The 24,215-nt window shown below is 47.1% G+C and overlaps 1 protein-coding gene across 1 annotated transcript; it reads left to right on the top strand.

Moving 5' to 3' along the window:
• The first annotated feature begins 446 nt into the window (after positions 1-446).
• LOC125536508 lies at positions 447-13,037 on the top strand. Its single transcript, XM_048699732.1, has 5 exons — positions 447-612; positions 11,909-12,117; positions 12,206-12,298; positions 12,381-12,482; positions 12,648-13,037. The coding sequence occupies exons 1-5, from the start codon at positions 447-449 to the stop codon at positions 13,035-13,037; spliced, it is 960 nt and encodes a 319-aa protein (XP_048555689.1).
• The last annotated feature ends 11,178 nt before the right edge of the window (positions 13,038-24,215 follow it).

Below are 24,215 nucleotides of genomic sequence, written 5' to 3'. Positions count from 1 at the left end.
AATATTTTTTAACCTCCCGCTAAAAGTCCCAAATTAGTGTCTTTGTTCCCACCAAAAAATTAGATTCCCGCTAAATACCTTCCTAACAACCCACGAATATATAATTCTATACCAAACCACGGCGTCTTCACGGGCAATTGGATCTGAGCTCTCGTCTCGGTTCATCTGTGCTAGCGGCGTCATGACGGCGTCAACAGAGCGAACCACAGCAGCTGCACGGCGTCAGGTTAGTCCTCCTCCCGATCTCCTCCCTCGCTAAAAAATCCAGTCCTCCTCAATCTCCCCCTCCTCCTCCTCTGCGCCCGCCTCCGTCCGGGATCAAACCCCCCCCCCCCACGAGCTCCTCCTCGATGCGCGGCTCTCTCGATCCCGATCCATTCAGAGGGGCTGCCCCTTCTCTCCTCCGCTCGCCGCTTGGCCGTAGAAAAGAAGTCCGGGCAGGGGACATGGCGCCCGCCGGTGGCATTTTCCCATCGCGCCACGATTTGGCCGCCTCGGCGGAGGCGCTCATGGCCTGGAGGGTCGGCGCAGCGCCTCACCTTGGCCTGGAGGCTGGCTGCCATGGAGCTCCCCTCGGCCTAGAACTAGGGCTCCACGGGGCCTCCCTGCCCGGTTCATGGCCGCAGCCGTCTTGGCTGTGCACGCCGGCGTCGTGACGTGGTGGCCAGGCGCTGTTTGCTGCCTCACCCGGACCCCAGCGTGCCCGAGGTGCCGGCAGGCCTCTTCGGCATCTCCGCTCCTGGTTCGCTCTGTTTCCTCATGGATGCCAAAGGGGGTCGTATTTTTTTACTAATTACTAAGCGTTTTGGTGCAGCCCATCCGTGGATCATCCCTTGCCAATTTAATTATTATCTACATTGGTTTTTGAGCATTAGATCAATTAACTGAACTGGCGTTGCTCCTCTTGTTGTGTCCCAACTGCTCGCTACTCTCCTTCCCTGATCTAATCCCATCTAGCCACTGTATTCTACCTTTCCTCTGCCTCGCTGCTGTACAATCTGCTCACTGCCGCTGCTGTTCCTCCTCTCCTACACCTCTTGCTGCTCCTCTTCTCCCACGAAACTGTTGCTCCTCTCTTCTCTCAACGCTCCCTGCTACCTCTTTCTTCTTCTACCTGCTGCTGCTTCTCTTTAGATCCACAAAACTGCTGCTCTTCTTCTCAAACATCCTCTGCTGAAGCTCTTTTCCAAACTGCTGCTGCTCTCTTTCTTTCTCTTTCTCTTTCTCTCACTCTTTCTATGTGCGTGTGTGTGTGTAGTTGCTGATAGTTATTAGTGGATGCAAGATCAACTACATTCAAATCAGTATTAGCTCTTTATGTGTTTGTATGTTAGCTTGTGTACTGTTCTGAACACCCAATTTGTGTTTTTTATGTATTAGTTTCTGCAATATATGTGAAATTGTGAGTTCTTGGGATGATCATTTTCGATTAGACTTGTCCTGTCATACATTGTGAGTCATATATATATATATATAAATTCGTGATTGTGGTTAATTCTAGTAACTGTGGTATTCCATATTTGTGAATCTCTTGTACAAGTGAGTTCCATTGTTATGGAACTCAATGCTGCTCTACATCATCTTTAATGTCTGCTTGTGAACCATGTACTATAATCTTTCTTCCCCTTATCCTTAATGCTTGCTTGTGTTAGTATTTTACTTTCTCAAGCAAAATGAAACTACTAAAAAGGCAGAGAGTATAATCTGAACCTTCCTTTGCTTCTTTTCATTTTCCTTGTCGTTGATTTGCCGGAACAATCTTAGTTAGTTTAGATTTATATCTCCTTGCTATCATGTTTTTACCCAGGTTTGGGCCCTCTCGATGGAGGTAAAACCCTACTCCTGCTTGATTAATATTGATGATATAGGTAGTACAAGAGTAGATCTACCACGAGATCAAGGAGGCTAAACCCTAGAAGCTAGCCTATGGTATGATTGTTGCATGATGAAGTTGTCCTATGGACTAGAACCCTCCGATTTATATAGACACCGGATAGGGTTAGGGTTACACAGAGTCGGTTACAATGGTAGGAGATCTTGAATATCCGCATCGCCAAGCTTGCCTTCCACGCCAAGGAAAGTCCCATCCGGACACCGGACGAAGTCATCAATCTTGTATCTTCATAGTCCTGGAGTCCGGCTGAAGGTATAGTCCGGCTATCCGAACACCCCCTAATCTAGGACTCCCTCAGTAGCCCCCGAACCAGGCTTCAATGATGACGAGTCCGGCGTGCAGATTGTCTTCGGCATTGCAAGGCAGGTTCTTCTCCAAATTCTGTGTTCTTGTAGGAATAATGTCTGATTTTTGTAATGTAGCGCTCCTTGGCTTCCACGCCCAATAATGGCCGTCTTCCACGTGTCAAACGAACGCAAAAAAGCCGGGGCATTTTTACATCCACACCCCTAGCTGCATAAACGAGCCGCCTATTTAACGGGATGGGGATTCAGATCCAAACCACACCTTCTCTTCTCCGCGAGTAATCATCAGAGCGCCTCCAGCAAAGGTCCATTCCGACATGGCCAGCCGTCGCAGCTCCTCCCCTCGCCCTTCCAGTCCTAAACCCGGAGACTGGGAGAGTTGCTTTGTCCCGCACAGCGAGTTAGTATCGCTTCAGGCCAAGGGATTTCTCCCTCAGGCTTATATGGTCCCGGTCCGAGCCGGACTTGCCACCTATAATGGCGGAAAACAAGCGGAGAGCACCCCCAATCCCTCTAACGGAGAGCGGGTGTGCTTCATCCCTTATCTAGTAAGGGGACTGGGATTTCCAGTTCATCCGTTTCTCCGTGGGCTTCTGGAGTTCTACGGCCTCCAGCCGCACAATCTCACGCCCGCCTCTATATTGCATATCGCGGGCTTCGTCGCCCTTTGCGAGCTATTTTTGGGTGTTGAAGCTCATTTCGCGCTGTGGAAGAGGATATTCTGCCTGGTGCCCCGTTCTCAAGAGGGGTCTATATATCAAGTGGGCGGAGCCGAAGTGTGGCGCATCGCCGGGACCGGATACCTATCCGGCACCCCAAAGAAGGCGTCCGAGGATTGGCCTTCAAAATGGTTTTATATAGATGATGTCCCGCTACCGGACCCTATCCGGGTCGGTCTCTCTGAGTTCAGCAATGCTCCATTAAAGAAACGCTTGAGCTGGCGTCCGCGGAGCTATCAGAGAGAAAGCGACAGAGACGTCCTTTACCTGATGGGCCGGATAAGACTATTGGCTCATTCCGGACTAACCATGATTGGAGCCATGGTCGCATGCATCATGCGGGGGGTGCAGCCACTTCAATATAGAGGCCACCCCATGTGGGATTTTAACGGGGAGGATGACGCCACCCATTACGGTCGTAAGGGGCGAGCCTCAGCTGCCGCTCTAGTAAAGATCTTATCCTCTTTGTACAAGGGAGAAGAGGAGGAATTCCGCCGCGTTAACCCGCAGGGCGGATTTACTATGTACAACCCTCCAAGTTGGGTAAGTGGACAATTGTGCTTGCCCGTTCGTTTTATATTCCCATGATTAAATATATAGTCTAACGACTTCAACGCAGGAACCGTATCAGGAGGTAAAGGATATAAACAGCCGTCCTCCACAGCCCGAGGATCAGAACGGTCCCTCGATCCGGACTCCGAAGAGGATCCGGACATATCGGTGGAGCTTATTGACGGGGTGTTCCATCAGCTAAGCAAGGATAATACCTTGGTGGCCATTACGGCTGATTACCCAGGGTTAATTCCGGCCTCCCAGGTGACAGAGACCGGAGCCTCATCCCCTTGAGAAGGATTCCATTCTCACGTATTTCAGTTTTTCTGACGAGAACCGCGTTTTGCAGGGGAGATTTCTGAGGCAGGAGGCCGAACCTGCAGCGGCTAGCCAACGAGGGGCCGTAGGGCCCCGTGGGGTAAAAAGGAATGTGGTCCGGACTAAGATGCCGGCGCAAAGGTATAGCGCACCCTCTATTTCCCTGGTGTTATTTCTTCAGGGCATATTAACGTTCGTGCTATCTTCAGGACGAAGAAACCTCGCCGGACTATATTCGGAGAGGTTGCGAATCGTGCCTCCACCAGCCAGGCTTGAACGTCTGGCCCGGAAGCGGAGGCGAGCACAAGGCGCGCACCGGACGCTCCTCCGACAGAGGATGCGGACAGGCTTTCTGCCACGAATTCTGAGGTGGAGAGTGCCATGAACCACATGCGTCGCCGGATAGTTCTTCGCGATGCTTGTTTCTCCCAAGAGGCGTTAGATGCCTTCAATTCGGGAGATGCGTACCTCCGTGCCGCTCAAAATGGTTTAGCCAGAGCCACGGAGCAGTATGTAAAAGACATACGGGTAAGAAAATTTTGGTCAAATATATATATATACCAGTAGTCCCCGAGACTTGAAACAGTTAGAGTAACTGATTTAAGGATCATTTGTTATGCAGGTTCTTACAGAGAAGAATACCGTACTGTCCCAGGAGCTGGAAGAGTGCAAAGCCCAACCGGAGGCCGCACTAGCCACGGCAGGGGAGCCCAAAGAGACCCCCTCTAGTAAGATACACTTCGAAAGATTAGTATTTTGTGGCGTGGGTGCAAATATGACAAATCATATTGTAGATGGCGCCGGACTTGATCTGGAGAGACAACAACTCTTACGCCGACTAAAGGCCGGTGAGAGTACGCTGACAAAGGTGAGGCGAGAGAAGAATGATCTTCAGGATGCCAACACCAAGCTGGACGTTGAACTTAGAGATGTTCGTGGCCAGCTGTCGGACTCCACTAAGGAGAATCAGCGGCTTCGACGTGGCATATTTAGTAAGTGCTTAAGCGAATCTTTTGAAAAAAGAGTTCGGCGAGGAAGTGGACTAACAGAGTAATGTCTGTAGGTATGCTAATAGGTCGTCCTGCAGAGGAGATGCCCGGTTCTACGGGTGACCTTCTTCCCGAGCTATTGCAACTGCATGAGCGAGTTCGGCAGGCAATGCGAGGCGTTGCCCAAGCCTTATGGCCATCCCACTCCATGCCGGAGGGCCTTGGAGAGCTTGCGGAGAAGCTTAAGGGAGCTCGGCGGTGCTTCCGGTTGTGGAAGATATCGGCCTGCCGGCAAGGTGCTAGGGAGGCCTGGGCCATGGTGAAGACCCGGTTTACGAGGTCTGACCCAAACCACATGGACGAAGTCGGACCTGTGGGGCCTGATGGGAAGGAGATCCTTGTAAGCTTAGTATACGGCCAAGTAGAATTGGCCGCAAAGTATTCCCAACAGGACTGTAAATTAGACAGCCTGTTAGATGGTATAGAAGAGGAATACAATCAGTCAGAGTGACTATGTAATTGTTAATTGACATGTGTAATGCCTTCTAGCCGGATTGTAGATCGTTTGTCATTGCCGACCTTTTCGCTTCTACCTCGGGACCTGACGGTCCGGAGTGTGTCCGAATACCCTACCGGTTATGTACGAACCGGGGTATGCATGGAGACCAGGCGTAGGGGTCATTAGTGCTTTATCAGACAAGTGCCCAACTAGTTATGTTATATTACATGGTTAGTAAGAAACATCTTCCAGAGAGAATAGTTCCGTTAGGGGTTCCTTTCTCTGGAGGCATGCCCTAAAGTGCATGTCCGGACTGCAAATGCAGGAAAATCATCTGGGGGCATGTATATAAATAAGTAAAAAAGGTCGTCTTTTAGTTCACCGACCGAATATTCCCTTAAGAACGCTAGCTTTCGGCTTCACCCAGTCTGAGGTACACATCCGGCTGATCCGGCAGTAACAATCGCAGAGGTGCTCCCTTTACCGCCTAGCCAAACAATCGGGAACGTAGGGGTAAGCACAGGAGCCAGGGAACCTAGCTTGGCCAAAACTTAAGTCATATCGATGCATATAATGGTGAAGAAAAGGTACACGCGGAAGCTTGATGCATGTGTTGGGCGTGAAGCCCATATAAATAAGCTTCTGTTAAAGAAGCCCCCAGGTTTAATGAGCGTGGGTAGCGCATCACTTAATGAGCCTTTAAGGGCTATAAGAGAAAAGAGGGGAAGGAGAGAAATGTAAGACGGAAAATGTAAAAAAAATGGACAGAGGAAGGAGACAAACACATAGTCCGGTGCTAGGCATAGAATCTTCGGAGACGGGCGGCGTTCCATGGGTTCGGCTCGAGTCGGTTATCCGACGCATCTCGCAGGCGGTACGCTCCACCAATCAGGACTTGGGCGATTATGAATGGACCTTCCCACTTGGTCTTGAGTTTGTCCTTTTTCTTATCCGGCAGGCGTAGAACTAGTTCGCCAACATTGTAATTTTTGGCCCGTACTTCTCTGCTTTGATATCTTTGAGCCTGCTGTTGATAAAATGCGGAATGGGCTTTTTCCACGTCACGCTCCTCCTCCAAGGCGTCCAAGTTGTCCTGCCGATCGAGCTCGGCTTCTCTTTCTTCATACATGCACACTCGAGGTGAGTCATGAAATATGTCGCAGGGCAGAACTGCCTTTGCGCCGTACACCATAAAGAATGGTGTGTATCCGGTGGTGCGATTCGGCGTGGTCCGCAGTCCCCAGAGTACGGAGTCGAGCTACTCTACCTAGTGTGTGTTAGATTCCTTGAGGGACCGCACTAGTCTGGGTTTAATTCCGCTCATGATAAGACCATTTGCACATTCGACCTGGCCGTTAGTTTGTGGGTGATAGACAGAAGCATAGTCGAGCTTGATGCCCATGTTTTTGCACCAAAGTTTTACCTCGTCGGAGGTGAAGTTTGTGCCGTTATCAGTGATGATGCTGTGGGGGGCGCCGTAACGGTGTACAACCCTGGATATGAAGTCTATCACAGGTCCGGTTTCGGTCGTCTTAACAGGCTTAGCTTCTATCCATTTGGTGAACTTATCCACCATGACCAGTAAGTATTTTTTCTTGTGGGTTCCTCCTTTAAGGGGTCCAACCATGTCAAGCCCCCAGATCGCGAAGGGCCAAGTGATGGGGATAGTTCGGAGGGCGGTGGGTGGCATATGGCTTTGGTTTGCAAAAAGCTGGCAGCCGACGCATCGTTGGACCAAGTCTTGAGCGTCTGCTCGGGCCGTCGGCCAGTAAAAGCCGGTACGGAAAGCCTTGCTTACAAGGGACCGAGCTGCAGCGTGGTGGCCACCGAGTCCGGCATGAATTTCAGCCAGCAAGTTCCACCCTTCCTCTTCGGAGATGCAGCTTTGAAGGACTCCAGTAGTGCTTGTCTTATAAAGCTCTCCCTCGTGGACTTTATAGGCTTTAGATCGCCGCACTATGCAGCGTGCCTCGTTTTGGTCCTCTGGGAGTTCCTGCCTAGTAAGGTAGGCTAGGAACGGTTCTGTCCATGGTGCGATGACCGCCATTATTACGTGGGCTGAAGGTGTAATTTCGGTTGCAGGGCCTCCAATTATGTGAGATTGTTCGGCGTCGAGTGGTGCGGTTAGGTCCGCGATATTATCTGCGGGTTCCCCCTCCCATGCTACGGATGGCTTGAACAGTCTTTCTAAAAAGATGTTGGGGGGGACTGCATCGCGTTTTGCTCCAATGCGTGCCAGGACGTCCGCTGCCTGATTGTTTTCTCGGGCTATATGATGAAACTCCAACCCTTCGAACCGAGCTGACATTTTTAGGACGGCGTTGCGGTAAGCTGCCATTTTTGGATCCTTGGCGTCGAAGTCTCCGTTTATTTGGGATATCGCGAGGTTTGAGTCCCCGCATACCTCTAGGCGTTGAATGCCCATGGATACTGCCATCCGGAGACCATGTAGGAGGGCCTCATATTCGGCTGCATTGTTGGAGTCCGTGTACATGATCTAGAGCACATATTGAACTGTGTCTCCTATGGGGGACGTCAAGACGACGCCAGCCCCTAGTTCGGCCAACATTTTGGAGCCGTCGAAATACATGATCTAGTTTGAATATGTGCCGTACTCTTTAGGGAGCTCGGCCTCCGTCCATTCTGCGACGAAGTCAGCCAAAACTTGCGATTTAATAGCTCGCCGTGGCTTATAGGTTATATCGAACGGGAGGAGCTCGATGGCCCATTTTGCGATCCGGCCCGTTGCGTCGCGGTTGTTGATAATATCGTTGAGTGGTACTTCCGAGGCTACTGTTATGGAACACTCTTGAAAGTAATGTCGTAGCTTCCGGGATGCCATGAATACCGCGTATGCAATCTTTTGATAATGCGGGTACCGTGATTTGCATGGAGTGAGGACAGTGGACACGTAGTAGACTGGCCTTTGAAGGGGGAGTTTGTGTCCGTCCGTTTCCCGCTCGACGACGAGTACTGCACTGACAACTTGATGGGTTGCTGCAATGTACAATAGCATTGGTTCGCCGGTGTTTGGTGCGGCCAGGACTGGGTTTGTTGCCAATATGGCTTTTATTTCATCAAGTTCGGCCGTGGCAGCATCCGTCCACTCGAAGTGTTCGATGCGCCGAAGGAGGCGATAAAGGGGCAGTGCCTTTTCTCCCAAGCGAGAGATAAAGCGGCTTAGAGCCGCCACGCATCCGGTTAATTTTTATATTTGTTTGAGGTCCTTTGGGATATCCAGTTGCGACAAAGCTCGGATCTTGGCCGGATTTGCTTCAATTCCTCTACCAGATATAATGAAGCCCAAAAGCTTTCCGGCTGGAACGCCGAAGACGCATTTTCCGGGTTGACCTTGATGTCGTATTTTCGGAGGTTGTCGAATGTTAGCCTCAAGTCGTCTACTAGAGATTTGACATGTCTTGTTTTGACGACCACATCATCCACGTACGCCTCCACTGTCTTGCCGATCTGTTTTGCTAGGCATGTCTGAATCATGCGCTGATATGTTGCGCCGGCGTTTTTCAGCCCGAAGGGCATTGTGTTGAAGCAGAATGGGCCGTATGGTGTGATGAATGCTGTTGTGGCTTGGTCTGATTCCACCATCTTAATTTGATGGTAACCAGAGTATGCGTCGAGGAAACACAACGAATCATGTCCTGTGGTGGCATCGATAATTTGATCGATATGGGGGAGGGGGAAGGGATCCTTTGGGCAAGCCTTGTTAAGGTCTTTAAAATCGACACACAGGCGCCAGGATTTGTCCTTTGGTACCATCACCAAGTTTGCTAGCCAGTCCGGGTGTTTTATGTCTCTAATGAATCGGGCCTCCAATAGCTTGGCTAGCTCCTCTCCCATAGCCTGTCTCTAGGGTTCGGAAAAACGCCGAAGGGCTTGTTTGACAGGTTTGAATCCTTTTAGGATATATAAGCTGTGTTCGGCCAGCCTGCATGGGATTCCTGGCATGTCTGAAGGGTGCCAGGCGAAGATGTCCCAATTTTCACGTAGAAATTCTCGCAGTGCGGCGTCCATATCAGGGTTTAATCGTTCCCCGATGGATGCTATTTTATTGGGGTCCGTTGGATGGACCTGGAACTTGACTATTTCGTCTACTGGCTTAAAGGATGTGGACTTGGATCTCTTGTCGAGTATCACATCATCCCTGTTAACTGTGGAGCGCAGCGCAGTCAGTTCCTCAGCTGCTAAGGCTTCGGATAGTGCCTCCAGGGCTAATGCGGCTGTCTTGTTTTCGGCGCGGAGTGCTATGTCCGGATCACTAGCGAGAGTGATAATACCGTTCGGCCCGGGCATCTTGAGCTTCATGTACCCGTAATGGGGTATTGCTTGGAAAATTAGAAATGCTTCCCGCCCTAGTAGGGCGTGATATCCGCTGCTGAACTGGGCCACCTGAAACGTGACCTCTTCGGATCTGTAATTATCCGGCGTGCCAAACACCACATCTAGTGTGATTTTTCCTGTGCAGCGCGCTTCCCGACTAGGGATTATTCCTCTAAAGGTTGTGCTGCTTCGCTCAACGCGGCTCCAGTCTAGTCCCATTTTTTGAAGAGTTTCCTCATAAATGAGGTTCAATCCGCTGCCTCCATCCATGAGCACCTTGGTGAGGCGAAAGCCGTCCACTATCGGACTAAGGACCAATGCGGCTGGTGCTCGGACTGTTCGGAATTTAGGTTCATCACTTGCGTTGAAGGTAATAGCCGTGTCGCTCCATGGGTTTATTGTTGCTACTTGATAGACTTCGGCAAGGCTGCGGAGTGTTCTTTTTCACGTATTATTTGATGCGAAGGTCTCGAAGACTGTGAGAACGGTACTGGTGTCTCCGGGGTGGTTTTCTGCGGCCTCCGAAATTAAGAGGTCCTCCCTAATTTTGGCCACCTGCCGAAGTATCCAACATGCTCTAAGGCTATGAGTTGGTGTGGCGTCCTTTGTACTGTGAATTTTACAGGGTCCATCAAGCCATCTTTCCAGTACGGTTCCATGCTTTGTAGAGGGTTTTGGTTTTTTGGTGTTTAACCCGGGTGTCTTATGATGATGCACCCTCTTAGTTCGGACGAGATTGCTATTCAAGGCCGGATTATCCCAAAATTTTATTTCGGTTTTCCAGGCACTTTCCATCGCATAGTACTTTTGTACTGTGGACGCCAAGTCAGCGAAGCGTGTAATATCACGATGACTTATGGCGTTAAGGATTCCCTCGTCCATGCAATTACTGCAGAAGATTGATATTGCGTCTCCCTCACGGCAATCCTTTATCCTGTTCATAACCAGGAAGAATCTGGCCCAGTAATGATGTACTGTTTCCTCGGGCTTTTGCCTGATTTGGGAAAGATCGCTTATGTTCGGGTGGGCGGGTGGCGTTGATTCTGAAACCTCGCCCAATCTAAGATTCAGAGGCCGAAGAGCTTCCGAACTCTGAGGTCCGGATTCTTGGATGTTGTCCAATGAGTCTAGCCCATTGCCTGATTTTAAGCTCGGGTCTCGAGTTACATCCTCCCCTCCGTGGGTATCCGGCTTGGAGGGGTCAGGAATTCGGACGTAACTAGTCCTTAGAATAGATGAAGGGTCGCCGCACTGCACCTCTACCACGGCGACGTGGTGGGTGGCCTGGGGAGAGTTAATTTCTCTTAGATCGGGTTTAAGCCCAACCTGGTCGTAATCCGTAGTGACCCCCAGGGCGGCGATGCGATCCAAGAGCTCGTTTACAGAAGAGAGCTCCATTGGATCTAGCTGCTCGGCGAGTTCCGAGCTGACGTGAAGATTGCTTTTGATGACCCGAGAGGTCATTGTCGGCGCAACAGCCGAACAGGCGGTCATAAGAAAACCACCGAGCCGGAGAGTTTGGCCGACAGCCAAAGCTCCCTTAGCAACGGTGCCGTCTTTAAAGACGGGAAGAGGCATCCTTCCTGATTGCGATGACACAGAGGAACTCTCAATGAAAGCACCAATGTCGGTGTCAAAACCGGCGGATCTCGGGTAGGGGGTCCCGAACTGTGCGTCTAGGCGGATGGTAATAGGAGACAAGGGACACGATGTTTTTACCCAGGTTCGGGCCCTCTCGATGGAGGTAAAACCCTACTCCTGCTTGATTAATATTGATGATATAGGTAGTACAAGAGTAGATCTACCACGAGATCAAGGAGGCTAAACCCTAGAAGCTAGCCTATGGTATGATTGTTGTATGATGAAGTTGTCCTACGGACTAGAACCCTCCAGTTTATATAGACACCGGATAGGGTTAGGGTTACACAGAGTCGGTTACAATGGTAGGAGATCTTCAATATCTGCATCACCAAGCTTGCCTTCCACGCCAAGGAAATTCCCATCCGGACACGGGACGATGTCTTCAATCTTGTATCTTCATGGTCCTGGAGTCCGGCTGAAGGTATAGTCCGGCTATCCGAACACCCCCTAATCTAGGACTCCCTCAACATGGTAGTCATAATGAAAAGAAAGTTACCACTCATTGGAGTGAGGATGTGGTCGGACATTCACCCTACCATTCATCGACTCATTGTTGCAGATATGATAGTGCGTACAACCTTTTTGACATGTGTTATCTTATTTTACCATTGATAATGCACTGCTTATGTATATTTATTTGTTTTATGCTTTACAAGATAGATGGGACCTGGAAGATACACCAGAAACAGAAGAAAAAGTTCTCAAAATTGCGAAAGAGAGATATAGAGGCTGGCGATCAACTCTAAGCTCCACTTACAAGGCATACAAAATAGATGCAGCTAGATTGGCTAATCTGCCGAAAGATTTACAACCAGAAGAGTGGGAATGGATGATTGAGTACTTTGGCACTGATTCAAAATTTCAGGTTATCTTTAAGATCACGGTTTGTCTATTATGTGTTAATATGAAATGGCTAGTCTCACTGGTTATATCTGGTTTCAATGAATTGATAGGACCGCAACCAAAAGAACGCCGATAACCATAAGAAACAGAAGACAAAACACATAATCGGATCAAAATCTTACTCGCAAGTTAGTTTTGAGAAGGTATGAGTCCAACCAAATATGTATGCCTCGCTGCTAAATATGGTGTCATGTTTCAAGCATCTCATTGTTATATTACTTGCAGAGAAACTTGGAAACTGGAGAAGAGCCAGATTGTATTGCTCTGTGGGAACTCACCCACACAAACGATGGAACATGGTCTAACACAGATTCCCAGATAGTTTACGTGAGTACACTGACTTTTGGTTATTCTATAGTTAGTCAATGATGTGCATTTGGCATGTTTCATCATCAGATGCACTTATTCATGCGTTGGACCGTGTTATTCTTGTTTCATCTTTTATAGTGTAAATATTGATGCTGCACCTATAATTGTTCCTTTCATTTTTAGGACAAAGCACTTCAAGAGGTTAAAAACAAAGAAACTGAAACTGAAGGTCCACTTTCAAGTGAGCAGAAAAACAATATTTTCCAGACCGCTTGCAAAGACACTCTGGAATGCAAGTCATCGCAGCCTCGTGGGTACGGATACATGGCCAAAACTTCAACTGGTTCTGAAAGGTTCCGTATCCAGATTGAAGAGCAAGCTCGTGCTACAGCAGCCACCCAGGAGCGAAACTCTCAGCTCGGCCAGCAAGTCAACGACTTAGAAGATCAACTACAAGCTGAATGTGCTAACACACAAGAGAGGATTAACTTGGAGCGTGCTGAGAGAGAACAACTTGAGGAGAGGTTAAAAGAAGAGTGTGCTGAAAGGGAAAGATTGTTGCAAGAGGAGTGAACATCAAGACTAGAATTTGAAAAAGACATGATGGCAAAGTTTGTAGAATTGTGCAAACAGTTGGGAACCCAATAGGTGATTACAGTCATATGCTTTCGACCTTGTCAGATTTATGTTGCTTACTTGCATTGCTAAAAGTGCACTTCTATTATAGGTGCCTACGAAGAGGGTTGACAAAGAAAATAGTAATCCAAACTTGTAAAATATTCTTTTACAGAGATCTAGTCCTAATAAGACTCCAGGTTCAAGGCCAACTGCTATTTCTTCAAATGCGCTCATACAAGCTGCAGCAAGGCAATCTCGAATGTTTAAAGCAATGGTAAGTCACAACCTTGCTTTCTCTTCATATTCACCTGCATTTTGTATGTCATTGGTCTTCATAATTAGCTAGTTGCTTCTTCTCTTTTACCATGTGTTGTTGCTGCATCGAGTCACAACTTAAAGATAAAATGAATATGTGCTAGCTAGGGACATGAACTTAACTAAGACTATACATCTAGTCATAACTTGAGTCAATAACAGAAGCTTTTAGTAGATGTACGATCGGACGATGGCATCATTTTGTATGCACGAGCAGGATGTCATGAGCATGCGCGTGATGCCTTCGCCGATGAGTCCATTGCAATGTCCCATGCAGTATCTATTGGCGCTGATATGGGGGTCGTGAGGGTCGTTTTTTAAACGGACTCACAAATCCTGATGGAAGCACTTAATATCAATAAGGTGGACTCGTCGGCCTATGCTGCTGTTATTGAGGATACCAAGTGCCCGCTCAAATTATGGTTTTCTTATTATGAAATTAATGTATGTCGTCGCTTGGCAAACTCTGTTGCTCATGTCTTGGTAGGATGTTAGAATCTAACCAGTATTTGGAATGGGAGGCCGATGTACCAGCCTTTGTGGCTGCCTATGCTTTGGGTGATTCAGCCTAGCATCGTTAAGTTAAAAGCAATGTTTTTTCTCAAAAAAAGAAGCTTTTAGTAGATGTACTTGTGGTTATGCCATAGACATTTACACTTGTATAGTTGTTCTGGTCCCTTAGTTACATGCTTCCTGACACAGTATTATCCAATGGGGCTGGAATAATTGTATGGCGTATCTTATGTTCGACTCATTAACTAGAACTTTTTTTATTTCTTGATTGCAGGAACCAAAGAACTAGCTGGACTGGACACTAGGATCACGGGCAGTTTAGTCTTCGAAGTTAATTAGGATGGCTAAATTACATTTGATGGATATTTTCTATGAGAATTTTGAATTTTATGAATCTACATATTATACGTATGGTTTTGAATATTGTAATCGAAAGCCTGTACTTTTTTTACGGTTGCAATAGACTATTACCACAACCCACTTTTGGTTGCCATATGCTAGCACCACTAAAAATATAGTGTTGCGTCATATCTCAATTGCTACGTCTATCTGTTTTGCTGCACTAGGATGTTGCAACGGAGCACTTTATATTGTTGTAATAGCTTGGCGCCACAAAAAAAATTCACGATGCGATAACAGCTTGGCGCCACCAAAGTAAGTTTGTTGAAATAGAGTATTGCCATGAAAGTTTAAATTGTCGCAATAATTTCTCGCTACAAAGATCTCACTTGTTGTGATACCTATTTATCACCATCAAAACAAGTATGTTGCAATTTCTTGTTAAGACGATTGGAATATTTGTTGCCATAAGTTAATGCCACAAGCGCAGTGGGTCGTGGCAACATGCCTAATGCCACAAAAATAAGAATTGTTGCCATAGTTTATTGCCACAAGTATAGTGGGACGTGGCAACATGCCTAATGCCACGAAAACAAGGATTGTTGCCACAATTGACTATTGCTACGGAAGAGTAATGTGCCACAAAATGGTCGTCATTGGCATAGGTTGTTGCCACAAATGTCTATTGCTACGAGATATCAGTCTCCACAATTTGTTACATGTTGCATTAAAGCTATCTCCACAAATCAAATTGTGGTATCACGTGAGTGTTGCCACGGGAAAACATGTGGCAACATCTCGCATGGATGATGCAATAGCACAATTTATTACCACAATTGCTTTTTCGTGGTAATAACCTATTACCATGTGTCCAGTCGCAACGGCTGCCAATGAATGTCGTTTCGTGGCAATACATACTTATCGCCACAAAACAACATGTATTGCAACAAACGATTTTGTTGCAATCACGCTTTTGTCATAGCCCGTCCTTGTAGTGAATTCGTGTTGGGAGGAAGAAAGTGTGGGTGCAGGAATAACTGAAGGCGGGCCACCTTGGGCCACAAGCCGCAGGTGCGCACTAGGGGGTGAGCGCGCCTCCCTCTTTCTGTTTGCCCTTGGTGTCTCTCGTTCTAAATATCCTTTCAAACTTCTTTCAGGCAACTCATATTTATTTTTAGCGCCTTTCCGTGCCTCTCTCTCTTCTCTTCCCCCCCCCGTTTCCCTTCTCTCTCCCTCCTCTCCCCCGGCCCTCCTGCGGCCTCCTGCCCTGATATTTAGCTTTATTTATACTTTAATATAATCCGCCGCCCCGTACGTGGGGTATACGTTGTCTGTCGAGTTCCTCTCGGAGATCATCAAGACTCCACAACAATGCTTGAATCACGTCTTGTTAACGAACTCATTCCGAATAACCTTGAACCGGAGAAATTTCGAATAACACTATGTTACCTCAACGAGGATATGCACATCCCCAATAATAAGAATATCATATTTCTTCTTGACAGCAGGAAGAGGAAATTCAAAACCTCCAAATATAATCGATGGAATTTTTCCAATTGAGTTGATACTATGAACTTGAGGTTGTTTCCTCGGAAAGTGTACCGTATGCTCATTGCCATTAACATGAAAAGTGACATTGCCTTTAGTGCAATCAATAACAGCCACTTCAGTATTCAAAAAGGGTCTTCCAAGAATAATAGACATACTATCGTCCTCGGGAATATCAAGAATAACAAAGTCCGTTAAAATAGTAACATTTGCAACTACAACAGGCACATCCTCACAAATACCGACATGTATAGCAGTTGATTTATTAGCCATTTGCAAAGATATTTCAGTAGGTTTCAACTTATTCAATTCAAGTCTACGATATAAAGAGAGAGGCATAACACTAACACCGACTCCAAGATCACATAAAGCAGTTTTAACATAATTTCTTTTAATAGAGCATGGTATAGTGGGTACTCCTGGATCTCCAAGTTTCTTTGGTATTCCACCCTTAAAAGTATAATTAGCAAGCATGGTGGAAATTTCAGCTTCCGGTATCTTTCTTTTATTTGTAATAATATCTTTCATATACTTAGCATAAGGATTGGTTTTGAGCATATCAGTTAATCGCACACGCAAAAAGATAGGTCTAATCATTTCAGCAAAGCGCTCAAAATCCTCATCATCCTTTTTCTTGGATGGTTTGGGAGGAAAGGGCATGGGTTTCTGAACCCAAGGTTCTCTTTCTTTACCATGTTTCCTAGCAACAAAGTCTTTCTTATCATAACGTTGATTCTTTGATTGTGGGTTATCAAGATCAACAACAGGTTCAGTTTATATATCATTATCATTACTAGGTTGGGCATCATCATGAACATTATTATTAACATTATCACTAGTTTCAGGTTCATTACCAGATTGTGTTTCAGCATCAGAAATAGAAATATCATTTGGATTCTCAGGTGTTTCAACAATAGGATCACTAGAAGCATGCAAAGACCTATCATTTTTCTTTTTCTTCTTTTTAGAAGAGCTAGGTGCATCTATATTATTTCTCTAAGAATCTTGCTCAATTCTTTTAGGATGGCCTTCAGGATACAAAGGTTCCTGAGTCATTCTACCAGTTTTAGTAGCCACTCTAACAGCATTATCATTATTTTTACTATTCAATTCATTGAGCAAATCATTTTGAGCTTTAAGTTCTTGTTCTACTTGAGTGGTAACCATAGAAGCATGTTTACTAATAAGTTTAAGTTCACTTTTAACATTAGCCATATAATCACCCAAGTGTCCAAGCATATTTGAATTGTATTTCAATTGTCTACCAAAATAAGCATTAAAGTCTTCTTGCTTAGCCATAAATTTATCAAACTCATCTAAGCATGGGCTAGCAAATTTAGTAAATGGGATTACAGCTTTATCATTTCTATAGAGAGAATTTACCTTTACTACCTGTGTCGGGTTATCAAGACCATGAGTTTCTTCAATAGGCGGTAAATTAAGACCATGTATTTCTTCAATAGGAGGTAAATTCTTAACATCTTCAGCTTTAATACCCTTTTCTTTCATAGATTTCTTTGCCTCTTGCATATCTTCAGGACTGAGAAATAGAATACCCCTCTTCTTCGGAGTTGGTTTAGGAATAGGCTCAGGAATTGGCTCCGGAGGTGTCCAATTATTTTCATTTGTCAACATATTATTCAATAGAATTTCAGCTTCATCCGGTGTTCTTTCCCTGAAAAAGAACCAGCACAACTATCCAGGTAATCTCTGGAGGCATCGGTTAGTCCATTATAAAAGATATCAAGTATTTCATTTTTCTTAAGAGGATGATCAGGCAAAGCATTAAGTAATTGGAGAAGCCTCCCCCAAGCTTGTGGGAGACTCTCTTCTTCAATTTGCACAAAATTATATATCCCTTAAAGCAGCTTGTTTCTTATGAGCAGGGAAATATTTAGCAGAGAAGTAATAAATCATATCCTGGGGACTACGCACACAACCAGGATCAAGAGAATTAAACCATATCTTAGCATCACCCTTTAATGAGAACGGAAATATTTTAAGGATATAAAAGTAACGAGTTCTCTCATCTTTAGTGAATAGGGTGGCTATATCATTCAGTTTAGTAAGATGTGCCACAACAGTTTCAGATTCATAACCATGAAAAGGATCAGATTCAACCAAAGTAATTATATCAGGATCAACAGAGAATTTCATAATCCTTATCAGTAACAAAGATAGGTGAACTAGCCAAAGCAGGGTCAGGTTTCATTCTAGCATTTAGAGATTGCTTACTCCATTTTGCTAATAATTTTTTTAAGTTCAGTTCTATTTCTGCAAGCTAAAATAGGTAAAGAAGCATCTTGATCAAAAACATAACCCTTAGGAATGGCAAGTGGTTCTTCATCATCATTTTCATCAGTATCATCAGATTCAATATTTTCAATCTCTCTAGCCCTAGTAAGTTGTTCATCAAGAAAATCACTAAGTGCCATAGTAATATCAAGCATAGAGGTAGTTTCATCATAAGTATCATGCATAGTAGAAGTGGCATCATCAATAACATGCGACATATCAGAACGAATAGCAAAAGCAGGTGTAGGTGTCGCAAGCTACTCAAAACAGAAGGTGAATCAAGTGCAGAGCTAGATGGCAGTTCCTTACCTCCCCTCGTAGTTGAGGGATAGATCTTGGTTTTTGGATCTCTCAAGTTCTTCATAATTATAAGAAGATATATATCCCAAGTGACTCAAAGAATAGAGCTATGCTCCCCGGCAACGGCACCAGAAAATAGTCTTGATCCCACAAGTATAGGGGATCGCAACAGTTTTCGAGGGTAGAGTATTCAACCCAGAATTTATTGATTCGACACAAGGGGAGCCAAAGAATATTCTCAAGTATTAGCAGCTGAGTTGTCAATTCAACCACACCTGGAAACTTAATATCTGCAGCAAAGTGTTTAGTAGCAAAGTAATTATGTGAGTGATAACGGTAGCAAAAGGTAACAATAGTAAAGTAATATTTTTGGTATTTTGTAGTGATGTATAGCAATAGCAACGGAAAGTAAATAAGCGAAGAACAATATATGGAAAGCTCGTAGGCAATGGATCGGTGATGGAGAATTATGCCGGATGCGGTTCATCATGTAACAGTCATAACATAGGGTGACACAGAACTAGCTCCAGTTCATTGATATAATGTAGGCATGTATTCCGAATCATAGTCATACGTGCTTATGGAAAATGAACTTGCATGACATCTTTTGTCCTACCCTCCCGTGGCAGCGGGGTCCTTACGGAAACTAAGGGATATTAAGGCCTCCTTTTAATAGAGAACCGGAACAAAGCATTAACACATAGTGAATACATGAACTCCTCAAACTACGGTCATCACCGGTAAGTATCCCGAATTATTGTCACTTCGGGGTTAACGGATCATAACACATAATAGGTGACTATAGACTTGCAAGACTAGGATCAAACACTCTATATTGATGAAAACATAATAGGTTCAGATCTGAAATCATGGCACTCGGGCCCTAGTGACAAGCATTAAGCATAGCAAAGTCATAGCAACATCAATCTCAACATAGTGGATACTAGGGATCAAACCCTAACAAAACTAACTCGATTACATGGTGAATCTCATCCAACCCATCATCGTCCAGCAAGGCTACGATAGAATTACTCACGCACGGCGGTGAGCATCATGAAATGTGATGGAGGATGGTTGATGATGACGATGGCGACGGATTCCCCTCTCCGGAGCCTCGAATGGACTCCAGATTAGACCTCCCGAGAGGTTTTAGGGCTTGGCGACGGATTCCCCTCCGTATTTTTTTCTCCACGAAACTCATATGGAGGTGGAGTTGGAGTCGGAGAGGCTACAGGGGGCCCACGAGGTAGGAGGGCGCTCCCTAGGTGGGCAGGCGCGCCCCCCACCCTCGTGGTAAGGTGGTGGCCCCCTGGCCTTCATCTTTGGCAGGTACTTTTCTTATTTTCTGAAAAGTGTCTCTGTGATGTTTCAGGTCATTCCGAGAACGTTTGCTTCTGCACATAAATAACACCATGGTAATTCTGCTAAAAACAACGTCAGTACGGGTTAGTTCCATTCAAATCATGCAAGTTAGAGTCCAAAACAAGGGCAAAAGTGTTTGGAAATGTAGATACGTTGGAGACGTATCAGTGTCACAGCCCCTGGACACCTTCAAGCGAGTCCGGAACAAGCTGCAACAGGATCGCATGGCACAATCAGAGCTCGCCTGGCAATTCGGCCCCTGTCCCAGTCCCAGTGAAGCAACGGAATTCGTGTCGCGCGTACATAACTACGCATTGAAAATACCATGGACATAGGCGGGGCCACGATCAGGACACGCCCCGCATTGTGGCTTAACCGCACTAGGGGTTGCATACCTTTGTCACTCCTTTTCTCTTTCAGGGCCTAACTCTCTGGAAGCCCTCTCTGGCAGTACATTGTCCGACACATTCCGGAAGCAACAACCAAGGCGGCAAGAAGCTAAGATGAACACGGGAACCGCCAGGTGGTCTCTAGTAATACTTGATATACCTGTTTTTCACTATTTATGCGTAGCTTGCCCTGGGATAGGACATTTTGAATTGTCCTACTTTATGCTTATTGCACTACTTGTACCAGTAAGCTTCGACGTATTATTTAAATAACAATGCATATCATTAATCTATCATTGCATTATTTATGTTTTTTCTTTCTCTTACATGTCCACTTACGACAATCCGCACCCACACGTTCGGGTACGGTCAGTTCGCCAGGGGTTCTCGTTTACCCCACAATACAGCGCAAGTAGTCCGAACACTTTCGACAGTGCGGCACCCCGAACTTATAGCATTATATGCATCAGCTCCGAATCATGTCTTTGGTCAAATGTTGGGTTGCCTGGCTCCCATGCTTTGGTACCTTACGTTCCGCTATATCGTCTAAGGTAGCGGTGGGAGAACTACTGCGATTGTGTCCCGGTTCTTCCGGACAAGCACCTCAGTAGAGAAAGCCAAAAACTGACTATCATGATAAGGCCAGAGACTGGTCGCTGTTCGAGAGGTCTCGAGTCCTTGAAGACTTTTTCCGCTTTGGGCGAGGCGTCGGCCTTGTCCGGCTTAGGCATGTATAGCGCCCCAAATTCGGCCCTCCGAATACCAGGGGCTTCGCCAAAATTTAAAATCATAGACTTCTATGGCTAAGTGGGAGTGATAAAGCATTATAATTCGATTGCCTGGTTCGATGCGCTGAACACCTCCCTAGAAGGACCCAAAATTGGGGTAAAGAGTGCTCAGGTTTATCCCAAACACCCCAGTACTAGTTACATGGGGGCAGAAGCTGACGACTAGCCAACTCTCAGATTTTATAAACGGCCGCACAGAAGGTAATATTTTAAATTAAGAAAGTGTCGCATGGCGCAAACGAACTCGTTTCATATTACAGGATCACATGAGCATGTTTATTCAAAAATTACATCCTTGGCACACTCATCTGCCACTAGGCGAGAACACTTCAGAACACTCTCATAATAATTCTCGAGGCAGCGATGCTCCTTGCCCTCCGGCAGCCCCTCCTTCACCAACTTCACGGCGTCCAGCTTCGCCCAGTGCACCTTCGCCCGGGCAAAAGCCCTCCGTGCACCGTCGATGCAGACGGACCGCTTGATGACTTCAAGCCGTGGGCAGGCTTCCACAAGCCGCCTCACCAGGCCGAAGTAGCTGCCGGATAGGGGCTCGCTAGGCCACATCCGGACTATAAGGCCCCTCATGGCCTGTTCGGCCCCCTTGTGAAGCTCGACCAACTGCTTCAGCTGGTCGCTCAAAGGCACGGGGTGTTCGGTCCCAGTATACTGAGACCAGAACAACTTCTCCGTTGAGCTCCCCTCCTCAGCCCAGTAAAACTCCACGGCATCCAGTACACTACGGGGAAGATCTGCAAACGCTCCTGGAGAGCTATGAACTCGGGTAAGAAAAAGGAAAGTCTCCTTTACGTGCTTGCTTTGCATAATGAATGCCTTACCCGCTGCTATCTTCTTCACTGCGTCAATCTCCTGGAGGGCCTTGTGGGCTTCGGCCTTGGCGCGCCGGACGCTTTCAAGTGCCTGCACGAGCTCGGACTCTCGCGTCTTAGAGTCAAGCTCCAAGGACTCGTGCTTTTTGGCGAGAGCCTCGAGCTCTTGGTGCACCTCGCCTACTCGGGCTTCTTGCTTCTCCCGTTTAATGCGTTCTTTGGCCGCTTTGTCTTTGGCCTCGGACAACGCCTTCCTCAGGGTCGCCACCTCAGACGTGGCCCCTGGCAAATCCATGATGATCCTATTACTTTACACCTGCATTTCTTTTTAACTATATAGACAGGGGTATTTCTTACCTTTGCTTTCTTCAAGCTGCCTCTTGGTAATGCCGAGCTCATCCTCGGGCCGCTTCAGGTCTTGCTTCAGCACAGAGACCTCCGCAGTACGTGCGGTAGTGGCCAGCAGTGAAGCCTGCACATGCACATAGATATACTCTAATTAGACTCCCGAGTCATCATTTGATCCTCTATTCGGCTTTTCTTCACGAACGCCGAACAAAGCATCAGGGGCTACTATCTATGCGGTAATATTTTCTTATATTTTGATTGCTTACCTCAAAGCCTCTTAGGAGGCTGGCGCAGGCTTCGGCCAGTCCATTTTTGGCGGACCAAACCTTCTCGACCACCGCACTCATGATAGCGCGGTGCTCTTCTTCGATGGAAGCGCTGCGAAGCGCTTCCAGCAGGTTGTCCGGTGCCTCTGGTTGGACAGAGGACACTGGCATGGATGGTTGGCCCTCCCTAACAGGGGACCGCCTACCGGAGTCCGGAACCATTGAAGGTTCCGACGCAGTGTTCGGCTGGGGGCTGAACTCGGAGCCCGTAGGGGCCTCGCTCCCTTGGTACCCAGGGTCCGGGAAGTCGCCTCTAGGCGCTCCTAGGACCACCTCCCCTTGGCTCAGTGCCTTTTGAGACAACACCTCTGCATTGTCCGTAGGGCGAGGGGTGGTAGCGGTCAGGAGAGAACCGCTGTTCATATCCGACGAGTCCAGAGAGCCGCTCGAGGAGGATACGTCAAGGTGAGCTCGGGACGGACTGCATAATCATGTTCGGCATGAGGAGAGGCAGTGTAATAAAACATACCATGAAGTACTATGGTGTCCGGACACTTACAATTTCGCCAGGGGCTTGACCCTGGGTAGCCACTCGTCGCCGATGTCGGCGGCCGTCGTGGCGCAGTCCGGAGGGAGGGTCCTTCCTTGGACCCTTCGGCCTCCTCGGATGGGTCGACCTTCCTTTTCTTGTCTCCCCCAGCTGGGTGGGAGAACTTTTCTCCTCCTCGATCCACCGCATGTCGTGCTTCTGCAGCGTATCAAAAGTTCTTGTCTTGAGTCCATGTAGCACTTCAGTGTTCGCTCTCTCAGCTTGTCCATTGCTCCAGGGGTGTGTCACAGAGGCGAATGAGATCTTGCATCCAAGGGTACAAACATATTGCATGAAGGTGTGGCTCGTGAACTGGGAGCCGTTGTCGGTGATGATCCTTGTCGAAACTCCAAAACGACACACCAATTCTTTCAAGAACTTGATAGCTGACTGAGAAGTCACCTTTCTCACGGCAGTCACTTCCGGCCACTTTGTAAACTTGTCAATGGCAACGGACAAGAATTCAGAGCCCCCGATTGCTCGCAGGAAGGGGCCGAGGATATCGAGCCCCCAGACCAAAAATGGCAATGATAGAGGGATTGTCTGAAGGGCTTCGGCAGGCAGGTGTATTTTCTTGGAAAGGAACTAGCAGGCTTCACATTTTGTGACTAACTCAACTGCATCTTGGATGGCTGTGGGCCAATAGAATCCTTGCCGGAATGCTTTCCCAACTAATGCCCTTGATGCAATGTGGGAGACGCACATTCCACTGTGAATCTCAGCCAGTAGTTCCTTTCCATCCTCCCCTACACACGCACTTCAATTTCACACCGTTGGGGCTCCTTCTGTGTAGAGTGTTATCGACAAACTGATACATACTGGTGCTCTGAGCTACTTTTTCAGCTTCATCTTAGTCGCCGGGGAGTTAGCCTGTCTGGAGGAAGTGGACAATGTGCCTTTCCCAAGTTGGAGCCTGGGGCTCGGCAGCGAGGACTAGCGGCACCTCCTTTGCTGTGGGAGCACCAGCCTCGTTCACGGGGTCCATGGGCCCAGCTGGAGGGGGTGGTCCAGCAGGCTGTGAGGAGTTATTTCCGGCAGGGTCTCTGCCAGGAGCGGACGACTCGACCGGGAGAGGCTTCCGTAGTACAAATTTCTCCTTTTACAGGCCATTGTTGCTAATGATATGGAGGGCTGAGAGAGATGGAGAACAAAATTTCTTGGTTACATAGGAAGCTTCTGCGTAGCACACTTTGACAGGTGATCAGCTATGTTTTTTTCCGCCCGGAGTACGTGCTCTGTTTCTAACTCGTCAAA

This window comes from Triticum urartu, chromosome 2, assembly GCF_003073215.2.
Source record: "Triticum urartu cultivar G1812 chromosome 2, Tu2.1, whole genome shotgun sequence".
In the NCBI taxonomy this organism is placed as follows: domain Eukaryota; kingdom Viridiplantae; phylum Streptophyta; class Magnoliopsida; order Poales; family Poaceae; genus Triticum; species Triticum urartu.
This window is presented reverse-complemented; position numbering and strand designations above follow the sequence as displayed.

Excerpts from the sequence above, each read along its gene's own strand:
- LOC125536508 (XM_048699732.1), top strand. The coding sequence starts at position 447 with ATGGCGCCCGCCGGTGGCATTTTCCCATCGCGCCACGATTTGGCCGCC. Across the intron at positions 12,299-12,380 it reads CGCAAGTTAGTTTTGAGAAG|AGAAACTTGGAAACTGGAGA; the intron begins GTATGAGTCCAA and ends TATTACTTGCAG. Across the intron at positions 12,483-12,647 it reads CAGATTCCCAGATAGTTTAC|GACAAAGCACTTCAAGAGGT; the intron begins GTGAGTACACTG and ends TTTCATTTTTAG.